The 19,369-nt window shown below is 36.3% G+C and overlaps 5 protein-coding genes across 5 annotated transcripts; 2 read left to right on the top strand and 3 right to left on the bottom strand.

Annotated features, from left to right (window-relative positions):
- Window positions 1-1,008: 1,008 nt before the first annotated feature.
- Window positions 1,009-1,320, top strand: Cbr-nspb-12 (the record flags this gene model as incomplete). Its single annotated transcript, XM_002641084.1, has 2 exons — window positions 1,009-1,022; window positions 1,071-1,320. 2 exons carry the CDS (start codon window positions 1,009-1,011, stop codon window positions 1,318-1,320), a joined length of 264 nt encoding a protein of 87 aa, XP_002641130.1.
- A 1,665-nt stretch (window positions 1,321-2,985) lies between these two features.
- CBG08981 lies at window positions 2,986-7,273 on the bottom strand (the record flags this gene model as incomplete). The annotated part of the gene is made up of 9 exons (XM_045243657.1): window positions 2,986-3,070; window positions 3,116-3,169; window positions 3,261-3,299; window positions 3,422-3,520; window positions 3,601-4,319; window positions 4,773-6,373; window positions 6,489-6,490; window positions 7,012-7,079; window positions 7,193-7,273. The coding sequence occupies 9 exons, from the start codon at window positions 7,271-7,273 to the stop codon at window positions 2,986-2,988; spliced, it is 2,748 nt and encodes a 915-aa protein (XP_045093925.1).
- A 5,689-nt stretch (window positions 7,274-12,962) lies between these two features.
- Window positions 12,963-17,266, top strand: CBG08983 (the record flags this gene model as incomplete). The annotated part of the gene is made up of 6 exons (XM_002641086.1): window positions 12,963-13,146; window positions 13,367-13,456; window positions 14,170-14,260; window positions 16,049-16,284; window positions 16,330-16,440; window positions 17,112-17,266. Coding segments are annotated over 6 exons (867 nt in total), but the record flags the coding sequence as incomplete, so codon positions are not given.
- On the bottom strand, window positions 14,493-15,930 carry CBG08984 (the record flags this gene model as incomplete). Its single annotated transcript, XM_045243656.1, has 7 exons — window positions 14,493-14,515; window positions 14,562-14,631; window positions 14,675-14,797; window positions 14,861-15,121; window positions 15,233-15,417; window positions 15,461-15,843; window positions 15,896-15,930. 7 exons carry the CDS (start codon window positions 15,928-15,930, stop codon window positions 14,493-14,495), a joined length of 1,080 nt encoding a protein of 359 aa, XP_045093924.1.
- Window positions 17,267-18,186: 920 nt separating the features above from the next.
- Window positions 18,187-19,243, bottom strand: Cbr-sdz-21 (the record flags this gene model as incomplete). Its single annotated transcript, XM_002641088.1, has 3 exons — window positions 18,187-18,576; window positions 18,631-18,912; window positions 19,019-19,243. 3 exons carry the CDS (start codon window positions 19,241-19,243, stop codon window positions 18,187-18,189), a joined length of 897 nt encoding a protein of 298 aa, XP_002641134.1.
- Between the last annotated feature and the right edge of the window lie 126 nt (window positions 19,244-19,369).

Below are 19,369 nucleotides of genomic sequence, written 5' to 3'. Positions count from 1 at the left end.
TATGTAATTATTCTTTTTCCTATTTTTGGAAGCCTTTCTCTAAATGCTCTTCTATTAGAGGTGCCCTTCTATTAAAGGTGCTCTTCTAATACAGGTTTTACTGTATTTTGAGCAAAATAATAATAATAGTTTGACTGGCTAGCAAGCCATGACTAGAAAATTGAAATACACGAATTTGTACCTTTATGAGTGTTTTCGGGAAATGTATCCAAATCGTGATGAAATTATGGCTCCGCGACGTTTCGAAAGACGACGTTTCGCAAGTGTGACGTTTCGAAAGTACAACGTTTCGCAAGTACAACGTTTCAAAAGTAACAGCTTTGCACTTTTATGCATGAATAAAAAAGCAAAAACTTGTATTTGAGTATTTAAATGGTTTTTCGAACAGAGCTTTGTATATTTGAAGCTTTCAAAGCAATTGCCGTACTTGCGAAACGTCACACTTGCGAAACGTCACACTTGCGAAACGTCACACTTTCGAAACGTCGTCTTTCGAAACGTCGCGGAGCCGAAATTATCAAACTCCAGAATTCAAATTTTTTAGTACTCAACCGAGTTTTTATGTACAGAACAAACATGAAAAATATCAAAATCTTTAGGTATCCGATTCCAAATTTCTAGATTCTTCTTACAATACTTCTATACAACTTCAGAGTAATAGTAAGTCCTACTATTCATTCAAATATCAAATTTCACCAACTTTTCTATAAAACTCAATATAACTTCCATTTAATTCTGCTTGTTCATCTATGCTCCCAACACACAACTCCTCCTTCCAGGAACCAGCTCAACATACAGGTGCAACATTATTTAGAACATCCAAATATTTGTTCACTCTAACTTTTTTAGCACCCACCGCCAAAGAGACTCATTGTGTCAACTACTACTACTTGAATAAATATAGTAGTAAAAAGTAGGAAACCAGTTGTTTCGGTTTTAGTATAAAATGCCAACCGATTCCCATTTCAACCATCGAACTTTTCAAGTCTCGCTTCAATTCAATTCAATATGTTCGCCAAGTGGTAAGTCTCCTTTTATTGCGCATTCCATTGCTCATTCTGAAATTTCAGCTTCGCCGCCGTCCTCCTCTGCGCCATGATCATCGGATCCCACCAACAAGTCGTGGTTCCAGCCTACTCTGCCGCCTACGTCCCATCTGCTTACGCCTATCCATCGGTATACTCTCCATACGTTGCCGCTGCCGCCTACCCATCCGTCTGGGCCTGGGGATCCAACAAGAACAAGGAGGATGGTGCTCCACGAGCCTTCGCCAGACCATCTGCTCTTCTCAACAGCCAGAAGCCAGCAACCAGCGCTTGAAATGTTCCAACAACCGACGAAACGTCTTTTTGTAAATTTTGCAAAACGATACCCAATTCTTTCATTTTTGCAATAAAATTGCTTTTTTTTTACAAATTCATATCTTGCCACATTAAAAATGCAGAATCCAGAAACTTATTAGGGTAATACCAGTAGATCCAATGAATAGAAAGGTGCACCCTGATTCCAGAACGGTTTTCAAATTTTACTAAATGGACCGGTAGTCGTTAATCGTCCGTTCAGGATTCAGAGATTCTGAGATTCTAGAAATTCCGAATCTCAAAATACCCCGAATCTCGGAATTTCAAAATCTCAAAATCTCGAAATCCCCGAATCTGAGAATTTCGGAATCTCATACTCTCAGAATCTTGGAATCTCAGAATCTTCGAATCTCGTTTTCAGAGTCTCAGAATCTTGGAATATTAGAATCTCAGAAACAGAAACTACAGTAATCCGACGTAAATATACTATTTTCGTTTTGATGAAAAAATATATTTAAATGCATGTTTTCTGAGATTCCAATATTCTGATAGTGAGATTCGGAGATTCTAAAATCCTGAGAATCCAAAATTCTAACATTCTGAAATTCCGAAATTTTGAGATTCGGGGATTCTGAGATTCGGAGATTTTGAGATTTTTCACAAAAGTTAAACTTTTACTAGATTTTCAGTAAATCCTAAATTTCTGACGAAAAAAAAACTTTTTTTCTAAATTTTCTAAAATTTCCTTCCGAAACCCTACAGTATCCCCACCAACTACAGTAACCCAACCAGTATATGTAGTTCCAATGACGATAAGCGAGGACACCGTGAAAAAATTTTGTTTTTGAGCTCCTGTGATTCAGAATTTTTCAATTTGTCTGAAATTTTCAGAAGATACGAAACAAAAATAGAGCTTTAATTTTGTAGTTGACAACTTTTTTGTGAAAGTTCATTGAAAACAGATATCCATCTTTAAACCAATCTCTAGAAATTTTTATTATTTCACAAAAAATATTTTCTTAAAGGTGGTGTACGGTGAACTTTTTTATTGCATCAAAATGTGCAGAAATGCATGTAGATCGACATAAAAATAAAGAAAACATTCAAAAAAATTTCTTCATCGAGAAAAACGCATCGAAAAATACGATGAAAGCCCTTAGGGACGAGGTTTTTTCTAGGCCGCCCGGTGAGTAAAAGCGCGCGAATTCAAACTTTTAAAGTTTTTTCGCTCGTTTTCACTGTTTTTCCAAATTTTTCCGATGTATCTGGAAGAAAAATTGACAAAAACCTAGAAAACTCTTGAAAAAACCGAAAAAAAAAGTGAAAACGAGCGAAAAAATTTTAAAAGTTTGACTCACCGGGCGGCCTAGAAAAAACCTCGTCCCTAAGGGACGTATTTTTCGATGCGTTTTTCTCGATGAAGGAGTTTTTTTTGAACTTTTTTGAATTTTTAAGTCAATCTACAAACATTTCTGCACATTTTGATGCAACAAAAAAGTTCACCGTACACCACCTTTAATTATTGTTCTTCAATTTTCCTTTCTGGATTTTTATCGATTTGCTTTTTTTTCAGGTTTTATTTTTATATCAAATAGAGCAGATAAGTTTGAACAAACAATTAAAAGAAGGTAATTACAAATAAAATAAAAATAAAAGAACAATTAAAATGCAATTAAAATGTTATTTATTTGAACCATTTGTCCATTTTTTTTACTTTCTTGGGATTTTCCATCTGCTTTTCGTTTTTCCCCTTCTTTTTCTTCTTATTCCTGAAAAAAAATTTTGGAAAAATTTTCAAAAAAATTGTCACTCACTTTTTCTTTTCCTCATCCTTCTTCCAAGCTTTCTTCTCTTCGGCTTGTTTGGCACTGAAAAAAATTTCTAATGATTTTTTAAAAAATATGCTCAATTTTCAAAATGTAGGATTTTTTTTCTTTTATTTCAAAAAAAGTTGCTTACCTTCCAATTCTTTCCTTCTGTTTGTCTGGGTGGTCCGGGCTGAAATTTGAATTTACGAATTTGATTTTTAGAGTAGAATTTTGAGTGAAATTTCAAAAGTTGAGAAAGTTGTGGGAATTGAAAATCCAATTTTGAAAAATTGATAAAAAATCATATCTTACGATTTGAGGAAAAAAAAGTCGCGTTTGTACATTATATTGCAAATCGTCTCGGAAATCGCGAAGAGAATCCAAAACGTGACCCACCCGACAGTGAAATACCTGAAATAATTGAAATCAAATTTTCGACGAAATCTTGGTTTGAAAATTTTCAACAATAAAAAAATTCCCCAGCGGCTTACCAACTAATGTTCCAAATCAATTCTTCGGCCTCGTCTGTGTTGAGCCATTCCCAGAAATTCATCTGTTCCTCTCCAACATCACTCGAATTTTCCATTGTTCTCCTCCTTTCAGCGTCATCAGTGTAACTCTTCAGAAAATTCACCAGCATCTGTTTGGTTGTCTCCAATGAATTCTTGACTTCAAACGCTTTCAGATGATTCTTAAATCTCATATCCAAACGAGAAATAGCCAATAAATCCTTTGCGAGACTTTTAAGTTTGAGATCCTTATGATTAGACAACTTATTGGCTAGCTTCGGAATGTTATCGTCCTTTATGTCAGTTTGATTTTTCAGTTGTGACAAGGAGATTAAAATTGATTGAATTTGAGAAATCGAACGAATGTTATTTGTCTTCATGACTTTCAGAATCTCTCCAATTGAAGTTTCAGCTTGCTTCATCTCATTGATTAAAGCATCAGTTGATTTCTCACGTTTCGCATCCGTATCCATATCAATAACTGATTTTATTGATTTTTCCGCTTTCAAAACTGATTCAATGGCTCGTAATGCTGCCACACTTCCTCCGATCACTTTTGAATGAATTCCTACTTCTTTGAAATGGTTTGAATCCATCAATTTCTGGGATTCCTTGGGCACTGTCGCATTCTTCACTTTCTTAATAACTTCTTGGAAACTTTTTCGGATTTTGAGCAACTTTGAGATGAAATCGGTGGCGTTCTGAAAATTTATATTTTTAATTTTACAAATTTTCAATGAAAGTGGTTCAGAAATTTTCAATTTTTTTTTGAAAACTTCAGAAAATTCAAAATAAAATAAGAGCTTTAATTTTGTTGTTGACAACTTTTTTGTAGAAATTCATCCAAAAGAGAAATGCCTCTTGAAACCAACTGAGACAAATTTTGGTAAAAAAAAGTCAATTTTGAAGATCTACAAAAATGGTCCAGAATTTTTCAGTTTGTCTGAAAATTTTAGAATAGGTTTACTAAACAAAAATAGAGTTTTAATTTTGTAGTTTCCAACTTTTTAGAAATTTTAACAAAACGAGATAAGATGTTTCGAAATGCCCAATTCTCATTTCGGCAATAATTTTAGCAATTTTCGGGACTTTTTTAGGACTTCAAAGTTCTGGTTTCTTTTAAAATATTGAAAAAGTGAAAAAGAAAAACTAACCGTAAACTCAATTTTCTGATTCATCAAACTATCCGATTGATCAAGAAATCCGAACATTTCCTTTAGATTATTAACAGACTTATTCTGGATGCAATTCAGAGAACTATCCACATTTGTTCCTCCGAAAACTTTTGAAACCGTTTTGATAACGTTGAAGCCTATTTTTGGTTTTGCCAGGAACAAATCCTTCTTGAGCACATCATCAAATTGTTTGACAATCTTTTGAAGTTTCTCACCCAGATTGTTCTCCTTTTCCAGTTTACGAGCATTGTCCCACATCTCCAATGAATCGTTTTGTGTCGTCTTCAGAAATTCAATGGTTGTCCTAATCGTTTCAGAAATACTTTTAAGATCTTTTTTGATGAGACCATTCATTAACTGGGAAAATGTTTTGACATTTTTAACAACCTCTCCAGAAAAATTCGCAACTTCTTTCAGCATGGCTTGATCCGGTGGAGTTTGGATCGCTTGGAGCGGCTTGATGCATGTAGAGATTTCTTCAAATGGAGTTGTGACATTTGTGATATTCTTGACTTTTGATCCGATTTGATGTACTTTATTGATTTTTTTCGCGAGAGCCAGAATTGTTTTCTTCTCGTTTTCGTTATCCAATTGTTTTAGTGGAATAAGAGAATCCAATGAAGATAGGAATGGTTTCAAACTCACAAGACCTTTTTTTAAACTCGTGGGATCCAGATCCGAAAGAACATTTTGTCGAAACCATTGATTCTCAAAATCACTCCAAATATTGTTCAGATCTTTGTATCCAAGCAGACCACGAGTTATCACTTTCCCGTCATACTTGAGATCAGTCGAATTGAGGAGAGTCGATGTTTGAATAAGATGTTGAATTGGTTCGGAACACTTTAGAAGTTGATTTATTGCTTCTTTGATTTCATTGGTATCTTTGCTGGCCAGTTCATTTCTGAATGGTTCGAGTTTCGCGAAGGTTTTGCTGTATTTATCGGCAACTTTAGATGCATTCCAAATGTCTTGAAGATCCTTCGCCGGCGATGTTAAACTCAAGAATCCTTCCAATTTTTTTTTATAATCCACGACCTCATTTATTTGAGTTTGCACGCGTTTCAAATTACGCCAAAGATCAGTCAGGACTTGTTCTCTATCCTTCTTCTTCTTCTTCATATCCTTTCCTTCATTGTTTCTGATTTTCAGAAGCAATTCAACTGTCGTTTTCAAGTCGGAAACTCCTAGAATTCTTTCACTTGATTTTTTTGATTCTTCAATAATCCTTGTTGTATTTTCGAAGTGTGCAGTCAGATCTTTAATGGCTCCTCGCTTCAAATATTTCTGATCGGTTTTCATATCCAGAAGCTTCTTGATGGCTCTAATTAGCCCAATTCTATCTTTCACTCGTACTGCAATCTTGCTCAGTGATCCATAAAACTTTTCCACATTGTCAGAAAGAGAACCATAATCATGTTCCAAAAGTTCTTTGGCAACAGAAGGCGATATGTTTAGAAATTCGGCAGTGACTTCTTGTACAATCGATTTTTCGGAATAAATCCCATTATGGATGGATATGGCCGCAGAGATACGAGCCAAACTGGCAGAGTTTTCGATGATTGGGGTGAGAACAGAGTCTAGAAAATTTTAGATTTTTTTTTTCGATAAATATATTTTGAAAGACTTACCGTTAGTGCCTGCTAAGCATAACCATGAAAAAAATAGAATCAGAAAAATCTGATAGATCATGACTTCTGGAAGAAATGAGAATTTGAGTCTAGAACGTTCGAAAAAAAACTTACCTGGATTATGATTAGAATGGAAAGTGTGTTTTTGGTTTCTGTTTAAATTTGGTTTGAATTTCGAAGCTTTTTGCTCTGGAAAATTGATGTTCGAATTGATTACTAAATATCTAAAACTCACTTTGAGAGGTAAAAAAAACGTATGTCTACGAATAAAATATGTGGAATGCCAAAAAATTTTGATGACTTTAGCGTTGCCACGTCACAACACGTGAATTTCACGTTTTGAAGGATTTTCAAGTTCACGTATTTTTTGAGATTATGCGTTCTACCGTAACGGTTTACAACGCTTAATGTCACTCTGCGTACAGCGGTCGTCCCCGCTCTTATGTTTACCATCGGGCGCGCAATCCTCTTTTGCCCGCGTGGCTCAGTCGGTAGCGGCGCCGCACCCTCAATACTCACAAGTTCAACTCCTCGAGGGGCATGTTTAGACGGAGTTTCGAGAACAATATTTTTGTTATGTCCCCCACCGTGAACAGAAAGAATAAATTGATTGAGGTTCCAGTTTTTGATGATTCTGGAGTGTTTGAAGAATATTCTGGAAATTGTAAAATATCTCACCTTATGAAAATCATTCTGTTTCAAGGAATTCGTGTTTTTTGTTCAAATATCCAGAATTCCAATAAAAATAATTGGAAACATACATGAAACCCCCAACCAACTACAGTAACCCAACCAGCTTTTTTGGGATTTTCCTTCTATCTTTTTCGCAGCTTTCTTCTGTAAATTCATCCTGAAAAATCATCCTGAAAAAAAAATTCTTTTTCAAAAAAAGGAATTTTCCAAATTTTGAATTTCTGGAAATTTTTTGAAAAAAAAGTTGTCATCTTTCCAGTTTCTGTTCCTATTTTTTAATTGTTAAAAACCATTCTTTTTCTTTTGACTGCTGAAGAGATTCTGAGATTCTGAGATTCTGAGATTCCGAGATTCCGAGATTCTGAGATTCTGAGATTCTGAGATTCTGAGATTCTGAGATTCTGAGATTCCGAGATTCCGAGATTCCGAGATTCATAGATTCTGAGATTCTGAGATTCTGAGATTCTGAGATTCTGAGATTCTGAGATTCCGAGATTCCGAGATTCTGAGATTCTGAGATTCTGAGATTCTGAGATTCTGAAATTCTGAGATTTTGAGATTCTGAGATTCTGAGATTCTGAAATTCTGAGATTTTGAGATTCTGAGATTCTGAGATTTTGAGATTCTGAGATTCTGAGATGAGCTGTCCAAGTTGTAACGATCTTCCATGGCAGCTGGGATATTTCAATCGATCGGAGCTCAACGATGATCAACGATACAATTGGGCAGACAGGAGAGAAACCAAACTGGTTCGATCAAAGAATGCGACAGGAGATCAAGGAATACGGGGATCCAATGGAACGACGAGGGTGACCGGCGGATCTTCTGCAAATTGGCAAGCAGGAGAGCAGATAATTTTTATTGGATCACGGAATGTGTCAGCTACACAGGATGATCTAGAGAACGGATGCTCGGAAGCTATGCATGCGCTACTCGTTGCTATTTCTTTTTTTGGAAGACTAATTGACGTCATTGAAGTAAAAAAAGTACTAGAAGGCCTCGGGTCGCCATTGTTTGGGGTTCATGGCTAGGTGTTTATCACTGAACGTCCCCCTTTTACCAAATGACCGAAATCAATTTTAAAAAGAAAATGAAATAGCAATAAATAGCATATGCATAGTTTTACGACTTCCGAAATTAAAAAAAATTGGTTCCGACGTCCGAACAATGGGACATCCTACGTCCGACTTCACAACTCACTTCCTGATATCTTAATTTTCATTGTTCTTATCATTTTCATTTCTTCTCTCTCTATTTCTCTCTCTCCCTCTCGCTCTCTCTCAGGATTTCAGAATTTCAAAATCTCAGTATTTCAAAATCTCAAAATTTCCGAATTTTAGAATTTCAGAAACTCAGGATACATCCCTATCCTGAAGCCACATTCATGAACCTTTTATTTAACTCCCAAAAATCACAGGGTCTGGAAATGACTTTTGAAATACATTTTCTCAAAAACTAAAATGAAAATTTTTTATTTTGGACACATTGTTTCCCAGCTCTATCCATTCATGTCAGTATCCCAAAAGACATACTTTCGGTTTTTTGTTATGTTGACATTTTAGTGATTTTTTAAACTTTTAATCATGAATTTTCAGCTCCTCCATTCTGAATCCCCGATCTTAAGAATCCGCAAATCTTTGTATTTAATTCAATCAGAATTCGTGAAATTTTCAGAATTCGTGACTTCCTCACCTAAAACATGATTTTCCAAAATCCTTCCGTTTTATGATGCTCTCGAGTATTCTGAATGCAATCGTGGGAACTTCAGTAATCTTCTTCAGCAGAACTTTTAGCTCCAGAAGTTTCTCAACTAATTCTGTCAGGAAAAAGAACAAGATATCAGGTGATCTTGTTGGACATCAATCAAAAACAAGTGCTCCGTGTTTCTTTCCGCGACAAGTTCTTTTATCCCAGTCTTTTCTGCTCTTTTCATTTTGTACAATCTAATAAAACTTATCTTATACAAATGTAATGCTTCATGTTTCCACTAGACTCCTGAGACTTCAGACTAGCTAAACCGTTATCATTGTTTCTGAGATCCTATTAAACACTGAAAATCTGAAAAATAGACTTTTAAGTATCCCTTTTCTTCTCAAAAAACATACTGTTCTGGAAACACCAGTGACCGTGGCTGAAGATCCCACAACGACAGCTACCATAACTTTTGTGATTTTTTAAAGACTTCATATCCCTTTTTCATTCTTCAATTGCTTAAATGATCCAATGAAATTCTTGTATGCACGATCGTTCAAAGCGCCTGTCAGAAAGCGCGCCCCAGAAAAATTCGCAAAACTTCAATTGGCGGCCGAATCTCGTTGGCGGAGGATCAAGCATTTTAACAATGAGAGAGAAAAAAAGCGCGTTGTAACGCGTTGATTATAAAATTGAAAATAAATAGATCAAATCCTGGAAAACTTTAATAATATTAGATTTCTACTAGCCTACAAGTTTGCTGGGGCGCCTTTTCTGACCCGCTCCCTCGGACCCAAGTGATGTATGTTCTGCTAGCTGCAGATCGCGTCACTTTTGATCTACTCAATATTGTAAGAAAAACCAATAACCACCTGTTTCGCATAGATGACCCACATCCCTGATCCGTTTTCCAGATCATTTGCAACAGATTGCAAGTCAGGTGACGCCCCATGTAGGAATTCAATCAAGCCTCGATGTTCACGAATCGCCGTGCTCGCCGAGCGTTTTTTGATGTCCCAGTCACTTTTGTCTCCTTCCCACGAGACGATGAATGACAATCAGAAAACATTCTTGGAGACAAGAGGAAAACTGAAAACATGTCACAACCAGATTCTCAATAAGAAGAAGAAGAAGAAGAACGGACGAAGAAGGGGAAAACAAACACTCATTTGGTATTCGGGTGAATTCTGGCATCTGAAGGCTCTTTCCTTGGGATTATAATCCTTGTAGTAGGGGGAAAGAACCACTCATTTCTCCTCCCTTTTTGCCGTTTCCTTCTTCCTCCTTTTTAATCTAAGTCATTCTTCATTTTTCGACCCGTACAAGAGAAAAAAGAGTTTTGTTTTCTAGTCTTACGAAGAGATTTTGGAGTAGAAGTTAAAGCCAATGTCATATTTCACTTTGAACAAAATCTTGTCTTCATTTTTCACTTCATTCTCTTCCTTAAAAGTTTAAATTCCGAGTTTAGCGATTTCCTGGTTTCCTGTACCTTCAAGAATTCTGCTGAATTCATTTTCCGATGTTTCAGATTCAAAAAATGCTCAAATTTTGAAAAATAAGTTTCTAAAAGGCTTTGTTATTCCCAAAATTTTGAATTATTGAATAATATTTTCCCAAACTTTTTTTTTGAAAACTTTCTTCTTCTTCTCCATGTTTAGTCTTCTCCAGATTTTGGATGGACCTAGTCCAAACTTTTTGAATCTAGACCAAAACTATCTCAAATTTATTGGAAATCCTTTTTCAAACTTTTTTTTTACAAAATGTTCTTCTTTTTCTCCATATTCAGCCTTCTCGATATTTCGGATGGACCCAGTTTGAACTTTTTGAATCTATACCAAAAATATTTTAAATTTTTTCAAAATCCTTAAATGTATTTTCTTTGTCTAAAAATTTTGATTTAAAAAGTTCTAGATTCCGAAAGTCTCCACATTTAGACAAATGAAATTTTAAGAGTTTCAGGAGGTGTCTGATCTTTTGATATTCCAAAATTTCAAATTCCAGATTTTGAAAATCTGAACCTTTGGGCTCCAGATTAAAGAACTATGAAGATGATCTAAATTTCTATAAATTATAGACTAGAATGATTAAGTAGGTTCTTCCCCAGATTTCCCATAAATCACACCGCCCATCCTCTCATCATTTTTTTCTCCTCTTCTCCCATTTTTTCCTATTCTTCTTCCTCATTATTTTCTCCCATCAGACATTCCAAAGAGTCTTCTAAAATCTCTTAAGTTCTCCTTTTATTCAGTGCCGAGAACACAACTTGCTCCCCATTTTCTCCATTTTATTACGGTAATTTGAAGGGAAAGAATGTGCTCTTTTCTTCTTATTTTCGGGTTGTAAAAACATTTGAACTTTCCCTCTTTTTTCTTCTTGTTCTTCTTCTTGTTTTCTATGTCAATTGTGTGGGAGGTGTGTTTACGAGAAGGAAAAGAAGCTCTCGTGACTTTTTTAGATTCATCCAGACAAAGCTCTTCTTCTTCATCATAATTTCTCCCTCTTTCGCTTCCCCAAAAAGTGCAGAATCTGCAGGAATATTGTGTTTTGAAGAGAGAAGACCTGCCAGTCTTTTTCTTCTTCTCTTCCACCCCCATCTCCTTCTTCTTCTTGCTCCTCAACTAATTTTTTCCTGCCCGGGAACTCCCTCTTGCTCCCGTGCTATCCTCATTTCTTTTTTCTCTAAATCCTTCAGATTCCTGTCCACTTTCTCTCTCTATCTTCACTGATTTTCAGTGTAGTTGTAACAATTCGTTTTGCTTCTTCTTCTATTCCCCCCTTCTCGCCTGTCGTCGGCTGGGGAAAGATGAGTCTTGAGATGTGTGCCACCCGCAGTTTTTCAAAATAACCTCACTCATATCATAATAATAACACTTCATAGGTTTTTCGGCTCCTGATTCTTCGTTTCTTCTTCTTCTTCTTAAAAGTTGCCAAAATGGGTTTGAAATAAGACTGTAAACACTTCAGTAGAAGGCCACCATATGCGTTCACTTTGAGCTCAATTATCTCAATTTCTGTAGAAGATATCAAAAAGTGGCGAACTGATAACATGTTTCATGATAATACCAACATTTTATCGGTTTACTATTTTTTTTTGATATCTTTCATGGCAACTGAGATAATTAAGCTGTCAATTTCGAAGCTTTTCCGCTATCTAACATGTCATTTTAAAATTTTTAGGGATATAAAAAGCCTTCAAAAATGACTTTTGAAAATTTTTTAGAATTTGAGATTTCCAGGAAAAAACTCAATCTAAAAATCAATCTAAAAAGCATCTCAATCTAAAAAGCATCTAATAATTCGAATAGCTGAATTCCGAAAAATTTAATAATCTCAGATCCAAATTAGAAAAATTTCTATAACCCAGAACTTTCAAAATTCGAGCCATGATCATAAATTTTTGAAATTTTCGAGTTTTGTGTCTCAAGTGGAAACTTGAAATTATTTTATTAAAACTACTGTAACTGAATTCGTAACAGTGTCAAATGGATGAAAACTAGTTCAAAATTTTAGTCGTTTTAAATACTTCAAAGCGAGTATTAACGCGTCCAGAATCTGAAAGTTTGAAAATTTCGAAAATTTTGGGTCTCAAGTGTAAACTTGAATTTCTTGTAAAACTACTGTAACTTTGTTCGTGTTTATGATAATGTGATGAAAACTAGTGCAAAATGTTTTTCGTTTTGAAAGCTTCAAAATGAGTATACATACTTCTAGAATGTTGAGTTTTTAAGCTTTCCCTTTTTGGGTCCCATCACGATATCTTTAATTACAGTGAAAGCACCGAAACTTGGTTGGTTTTGAACCTAGAACATTGAAATTTTTTAATTCTAAAACATTGAAACTAACATTGGATTTGGTTTTGAACTGGTTTCAATATTCGGTTGTTCTCTTGGATTTTTTGGGAAAAATTATGAAACCATAGTTTTTGGAACCTCAAAAACCTGAAATCTATAATTTTGAATTTTTCAGAATTGCAGAATCTCTAACTCGTCATTCTTGTAATCTTTGGCTAGCTCAGAACTTTCAAACTTTCAACTCCTCCTTCGCTATTTCAATTATTTTTCAAACTTCTAGACTACATAATAATTATGTACTTCTTTTTTTCTCTTCAATTTTCCAGCTAATTAAAATTTCAAAAAAAAAATAATTTCTAGGGATGCTAGCCACGCTCATCCTTCTTCTCGTCTACCAAGTTACAGTAATCTTTTCCTCGCAATGGACGTCTTCTCAATTTCCGGATCTTCGTGGTCCTACAGTCAATCAATGCGTGGCAGTTTTGCCACGAAACAAGCAGCAATTGTATGTGTGTGACCCAGATCACATGCTCAATAATACACAAGGTTAGTTCATAAAAAACTTCTTGTTGTCCTCATATTTCTTTTTCTTTTCATTATTATCTTCTTCTTCTAAAAGAACAAAGACTTATTCGAGAAAAAAACACAGCAGCATAGTAATAAAAAGAAGAAGAAGAAGAAGAAGAATAGGAAAAAACACATTAAAAGAACATGTGGCACTTGAGTGTGTTTTAGATGAAAGTTTAAGAATGAGCAATTTTTGCAGCGATGCAATTGAACATTCAATTACAAGAATTGGCAGTTGGAACGCCATGTCATTGTCAGAGGAGATCACAGTGTACGACTGGAATTGAAGGTATCCGGAAAATTCTACTAGCTGAACAAACTTTAAAATTTTTAATTTCCACCAAAAAATCTGATTCGGAAGTTTTTAGTGAAAATTGGGCAGCAATGGATCCCTGCAAAATAGTTTCCTAATTTTATGATTGATCTGAAATCTTAAGAGTATATAAAACAAAAATAGAGCATCAATTTTGTAGTTGACCCCTTCTTCGAAACTACCGTAGTTTTTGAGTTTGCGCCTTTAAAATTGCCGCATTTTTTGCTCTGCGTCTGGAGAAGGCGCCAACTTTAAAGGCGCATATCTCAAAAACTACGGTAGCTAGAAAAGTCAATATTGAAATGTAGGAGATTCAATTTTTCACACTTTCTCTGTTTGCAATAGTTGTCTAGCTTTTTTGGTTATTGAGTTATGTTTCTTCGAAATTGGCCGAAAATTTAGATCAACCAGAAATTTTTGAACTAGCTTTTGATGATCTTAAAATTTACAAACCTGTACTGAAACCAATAAAATCTTTTTGGTAATTTTTGTAATTTGAAAACGGAACAAACTTATTATGTCTTCTTTCCAACTGTTGCAGAAAATTATATTTGGAAATCCAGTAAATCTTAAACCTTTGTAAAAAAAATAGAAAGCTTTTGGAGCTTCTCCAGTTTCTTTTGGACTGTGCGCTTGCTTCTTATTCCGCCAATCCGGATCCTATCAATTCCCACTGCCCAATTTTCCAGGAAGCGGCGGAAAAGAAGGTCTCCACGGATTCATTGTCTCCATCGCCATCGTTAAAAATCTCTACATGCACATGCACTCACCAAGTGACACGTAAGTTTTTCTAAACGAGGAAACAACCTGACAAGGTCCCAGGGACCTTTTGTTTGCCTAGTTCCGGAATAAGTCTGTGAATCAACCAAGGGAAAAATAATAGCCACAAATAACCAAAAAACATTGCCAGGTCACCAGATCCTTTGTTTTCCTAGGTTTTAGAACCCTTTAGAAACAAAAAAAAAGAAAAAGAAAAAGATTTATTTTCCGAGTAGATGAAATGTTCACTAGTTCAGACACTTTCAGTTGTAGAAGCTGAAATTATTTAAAAATCTAAAATCTAAAAATCAATAATCCTCACTTCCACAGGCTTCGCGATAGTTTTCCTCCCAATCGTAAGCTTCTCTCAATGATTTTCCACCGGTCATTTCCTGAAATTTGAATTCCCGCCAAAACTTTCAAAATGAGGTTTACCGAAAGAAGAGCTTGCAATGAAGCATGGTCGGGCTCATCATCAGAACGAAGACTGAAAATGGCTCCACAGAAAACGGAGAAGTACGGTCCGGTCAAAAGGAGAAATGGAGAATTTGGAGCGTGCTAAAAAGGAGCACTACAGTAATCAGGTCACTGTAATCCCAAAAAAATTTCAAAAGATCTCACAAAATCCAATTTCGCCTGTTTGATATCCTCAACACAGACCAGTTTCCATGGCAAATTCACCAGTAATAGCTCAGCTCCGGAATATGCCATGGACACAAAATCATCCGATGGAACTTGCTCTTTTCCATCGTGAACTCGAGCTGAAGAGTAACGGAGAGTGCCACGGAATCCTGGACGATGACGTGCCTTCCGACGGGTTCCATCCGGATTCTTGTACCGTCGAACCATACCGTAGTCGACGAGTTTCAGAACGTGTCGAGTCTAGAAATAAATAGATTTTATGGACTTTCGTAAAACCTATATTATAACAGCCGGTCCTTCTATTAGAGGGGTTTTGAGGGTTTTAAACTATGCAAGAAGTCCGATTCTTACATTTTGAGTGATTCCAAAACACATATTGGCCGGTTTCACATCTCGATGAATGTATCCAAGAGAATGAACATCGCGAAGAGCCGCTATTCCTTGGATCATGATTCGCGCTACCGTAGTCGGGCCCAACCGTCTTGCCGGACTTCTTTTCTTCAAATCTCCAATGTTTGGTCCCAATAGTTGCATGACTGAAAACACATCTTTAAGCTTTAAGAACCCTACGACCTATACCTATAAAATTCAAATGATCCGTGTGTCCAGAAGCGCACATAATCGGAACATGAGGTCTTCCTTGAAGACGATACAGAATCTTCTGCTCCAGGAGCATTCGTTTTCCGGTTTTCCCGTTTCTCACGATTGGCTCGATTTTGATAACGACGTCTTCGGGAAACGTGGCGTCGGAGCCGTAGTAGATTTGGCCGTAACCACCGCGACCGATGAGGCCCTGAATCATACAGTACTGGAAAAGCAAGCAAACTACAATTACTGTTACTTTGACTAGAAATTTTCCACGAAACAGCTCATTGTTCTGAAGATACTCGCTTCCATTTCGATCCTTTAAAATTGGCACATACGATTTCACTTTTGGAGTTGCGATTCCGTCTTTGAGTACACTGAAAACGATTGTGTCTTGAAATTTTCAACATAATCAGAATATAAACTCACAGTGTCTCATCATTATTTTCCACAAAAGTTTCCATTTGATTTAACTGTTTGAAACTGTCTCTTTCTGAAAAGAAAAATGGTTGATGCCACAGTTTTGCCCAGTGCCATACTCTGCTACTCCCGTGAACTCTTTTTTATGTTACTCCTTTTCAGGCAACTCACTGAGCGAGCCGAGGCGTTTTGTCGAGCTCTTGAGGGTCGCTGGGCTCTTGGAGATTGCGGAAATTCGGTTATTGTTTTTGTATGGCAACATTATAAAAAGATGGTGATCTGGCCTGCAAGACTAGCCGAAAAATACATAACATCTGAGGAGAGGAAGGCAATACTCACAAAAGTCAATGATTACGCACAAACTGACGATTGGTTTCCAGCTCTTTCTACGATAATCAGTAAGATTTGGAAAGATAATCTTAATTCAAAAGTAACATTTTCAGAAGAAATATCAAATGAGCTGAATGGTCCACCAGAGCCAAGATTCGACACAGGAACATTGTCACTGTTGTTATCAGTTGGGCTAGCAGTTGGTCTCACACTTTTTATCACATGTGAATTTTTTTATTCACTGGAAAACCCCATATAAACCGTCCAAAGGATAACCTATACTTCCCGTAAAACCTGTAATAGAAGAACCACCAATCTGTCAAGTTTGAGCTCCATTATCTCAGTTCCTGTCAAATCTTTGAAAAAGTGGTCAACTGAACAATTGTTTATCATAATATCAGAAGCGTTTTGCAAGTTGACAGATTTTTGATATCTTGCATATGTGCCAAGAATAATGATCTCAAACTTAACAGTGTGTGCGGCCCTTCTATAACAGGTTTTAAGGTAGTTGGGAAGTAGAATAAGGAAAATCTTAATTTTTAGAAATATTTATTTTAGTGACCCATAAAAGTGGTCCCATAAAACTCATAAAACCCATGAAAGTTTTTTTTGGTGGTAGTTGAAAAATCCTATATCTGCAATGGTACTAAATTCAGGAATCCGTTAAAGTAGGTGAAAGTGGATGTCTCATTCTGCGAATTTCGAAAAATATGAAACAAAAAGTGTAGTTGACAACTAGTTTTTACCCTGGTATCTGGTTCTTTGAATATTTTGAATTGATTGTTTCTACTAATTTTCGTGCTTACTATATATCTGAAGTTATACCCGTTTTTATTAGTTCGGGTGATTGGATGCCACCCTGTATATCAATAATTGTAACTATTCCTTTTTTCAGGTTGCGTCTGCGCATTCCGATGCTGTGGAAACGTCAAAACACGAGAACGACGGAAGAGTGTGGAACGAGCGATGGACAATCTCAGGAACAGCGTCATTCGACGAGGCAGTCAGTTTCGCAGGTTTGATTGTCAGTGTATTCCCATGCTGTGTACCTTCCAGGTGTCCACTTTAACACATGGAGAATCTACTCACAATCATTACTCATTTTGCTTTTTTTTTTGGGATCTTGAGATTGAGAATTTTGAATTTTTCGTGGTTTTCTTTTCTTTTTTGAGTTTCCCCCCACTAGAGTTTCTGATCCTCTTTTTGCTAGTGTTTTGTTCAGAATCCTTCTCAATTCTTCTTCATTTTCAGATCCATAAGCCGTTCTCCAAGAATCATCAACGACGAAAAAGACGTATTTTTCGGCGATGCGACTCGTGTCTAAAATATTCTTCTTTCGAAAAACGGGTCATCTGAATTCTTGTTTCGTTGCTTATCGGCTGCTCCCAGGGATATACAATGTTGTTTCTCTTTTTTGTTTTTTTATTTTGTGTCTTTTTTGCTTCTCTTTGTCAATGATTTTCACTTATTTTGTTGTCATTCCCATTCGCATTTTCACTGGTTTCCAGTGTGGTTTTTTTGTTCTGATAAACGACTTATTTGGAAGACATACTTGATGATGGAAGACACTTGAATCGAAGGTTGAAAAAAAACTTGTTCGAAAAATCGGCTGAAAACCATTTTGGGGGTTCAGACCTAATAGTATTTCAACTTTCGAATTCCGACCTAAATCTGACCGTGGCCCGCTATAAATCCGTTTTCGGACAACTTCCGATCAGAACCTGGGGAGTCCGAACAATTGTGAAATTGAAATCTAGAAAAACATACTTTTGAAGTTTTTAAATTTTTATTTGGTGGTAAACTTAAATACTGAGAAAGGATAGAATAATAATAACAACTGACAGGGTTGAAAATAAACAGGAGAATCAAAGAATCACAGAGATCACAACATACAGGATTGACACAGGAAATAATATTGAGCACAAAAATAGATAGAAAAATTGAGAATGAAAATGATTGAGTGAAGAAAATTAAACAAAGACTGGGTCCGAAACACTGACATCAAGATTGCTTGGGTAGTATTCGTAGACAAGGGATCCGAGACGTGGAAGTGTTCTGCTATCAACTGAGACATCCAAATCGAATTCTTCGTAATCGATGGCAGGTGGCATCAGAGCAAAGAAATCAAAGAATTCCGTCTTCTTATTCTCAATGGAAATGATGGTTGAATCGGTCATTGGAGAGATTGTTGAAATTCCAGATTCCAGAGATGGGCAAGTCTTGAATCCACGTCTTCTTTGAATGAAACGATTCAATGTACACATGAAGATAGTGACAGAGACGGTTGTGAAGGTAATCAGAAGAATAACCACGATTGACGCTCGATGAGTATAGACGAAAAACTCTGGAGCGAGAGTAGTCTGAAAATAAATAATGAATGATTTGTTTTGATTAAATAAAAAATAGAATCTTACCGGGAGAGGCGTGGTTGTTTTTGGACAGTATGGGCATGCTGTATCCACTTTCAAGAGTACTTTGGCGGTGAAACATTGGGAATTAATGATGACGACTCTGGTAGAAAGGCGTTCCATGACGTTATCAGAGGATTGGTTGAAGACAACTTTCGGATGGAAACCTTCATCACATTTTGCAACAAGACCAAATGGATTCAATGGGTTACTCCCTTCGATTTGGATTGAAACTCGAATCGAATCAGCTGAACCATGCCATTGGCTCACGAATGATGGAGTTTCCGTCTGAAAACATAGAGATATTTCGAATTAGGAACATGGCGAAATTTTGATTCTCAGAAAAATAGTTTTCCGGATAAGTTTCAATAAAAACCTTTTTAAAATAACTTACCGAGTTGCGAGTGTCATTAATTTTCCATGTCCGAGAAGCGAATTGAATCGGCTGATTGATGTTTGTGGAGATGCGTACCAACGGAGTGGAACACGCAGAGGACTGACTCCAGAACTCGGCACACTGATCACGAACTTTGAATTCAGAAAGTACAGTAGTCACCCAGAATTGATCGGCAGCAGCCATAGAGAATAGGCCGATGAAGAACAGAACGGAAGACGACATTGCGAATACAAAAGTCAGGAGAGACTGGAATGAGAATGAGGATTGAGGTTGTGTGGATTAGGAGGGGGCGGGTCGAAAAAGGGCGTGGCTTAGCCGATAATGGGCTCTCTGGGAAAGAGTATCTGG

This window comes from Caenorhabditis briggsae (genome assembly GCF_000004555.2).
Source record: "Caenorhabditis briggsae complete genome, chrIII, whole genome shotgun sequence".
NCBI classification, from domain to species: domain Eukaryota; kingdom Metazoa; phylum Nematoda; class Chromadorea; order Rhabditida; family Rhabditidae; genus Caenorhabditis; species Caenorhabditis briggsae.
The sequence above is the reverse complement of the archived record's forward strand: the minus strand, read 5'-3'. Positions and strand labels throughout refer to the sequence as shown.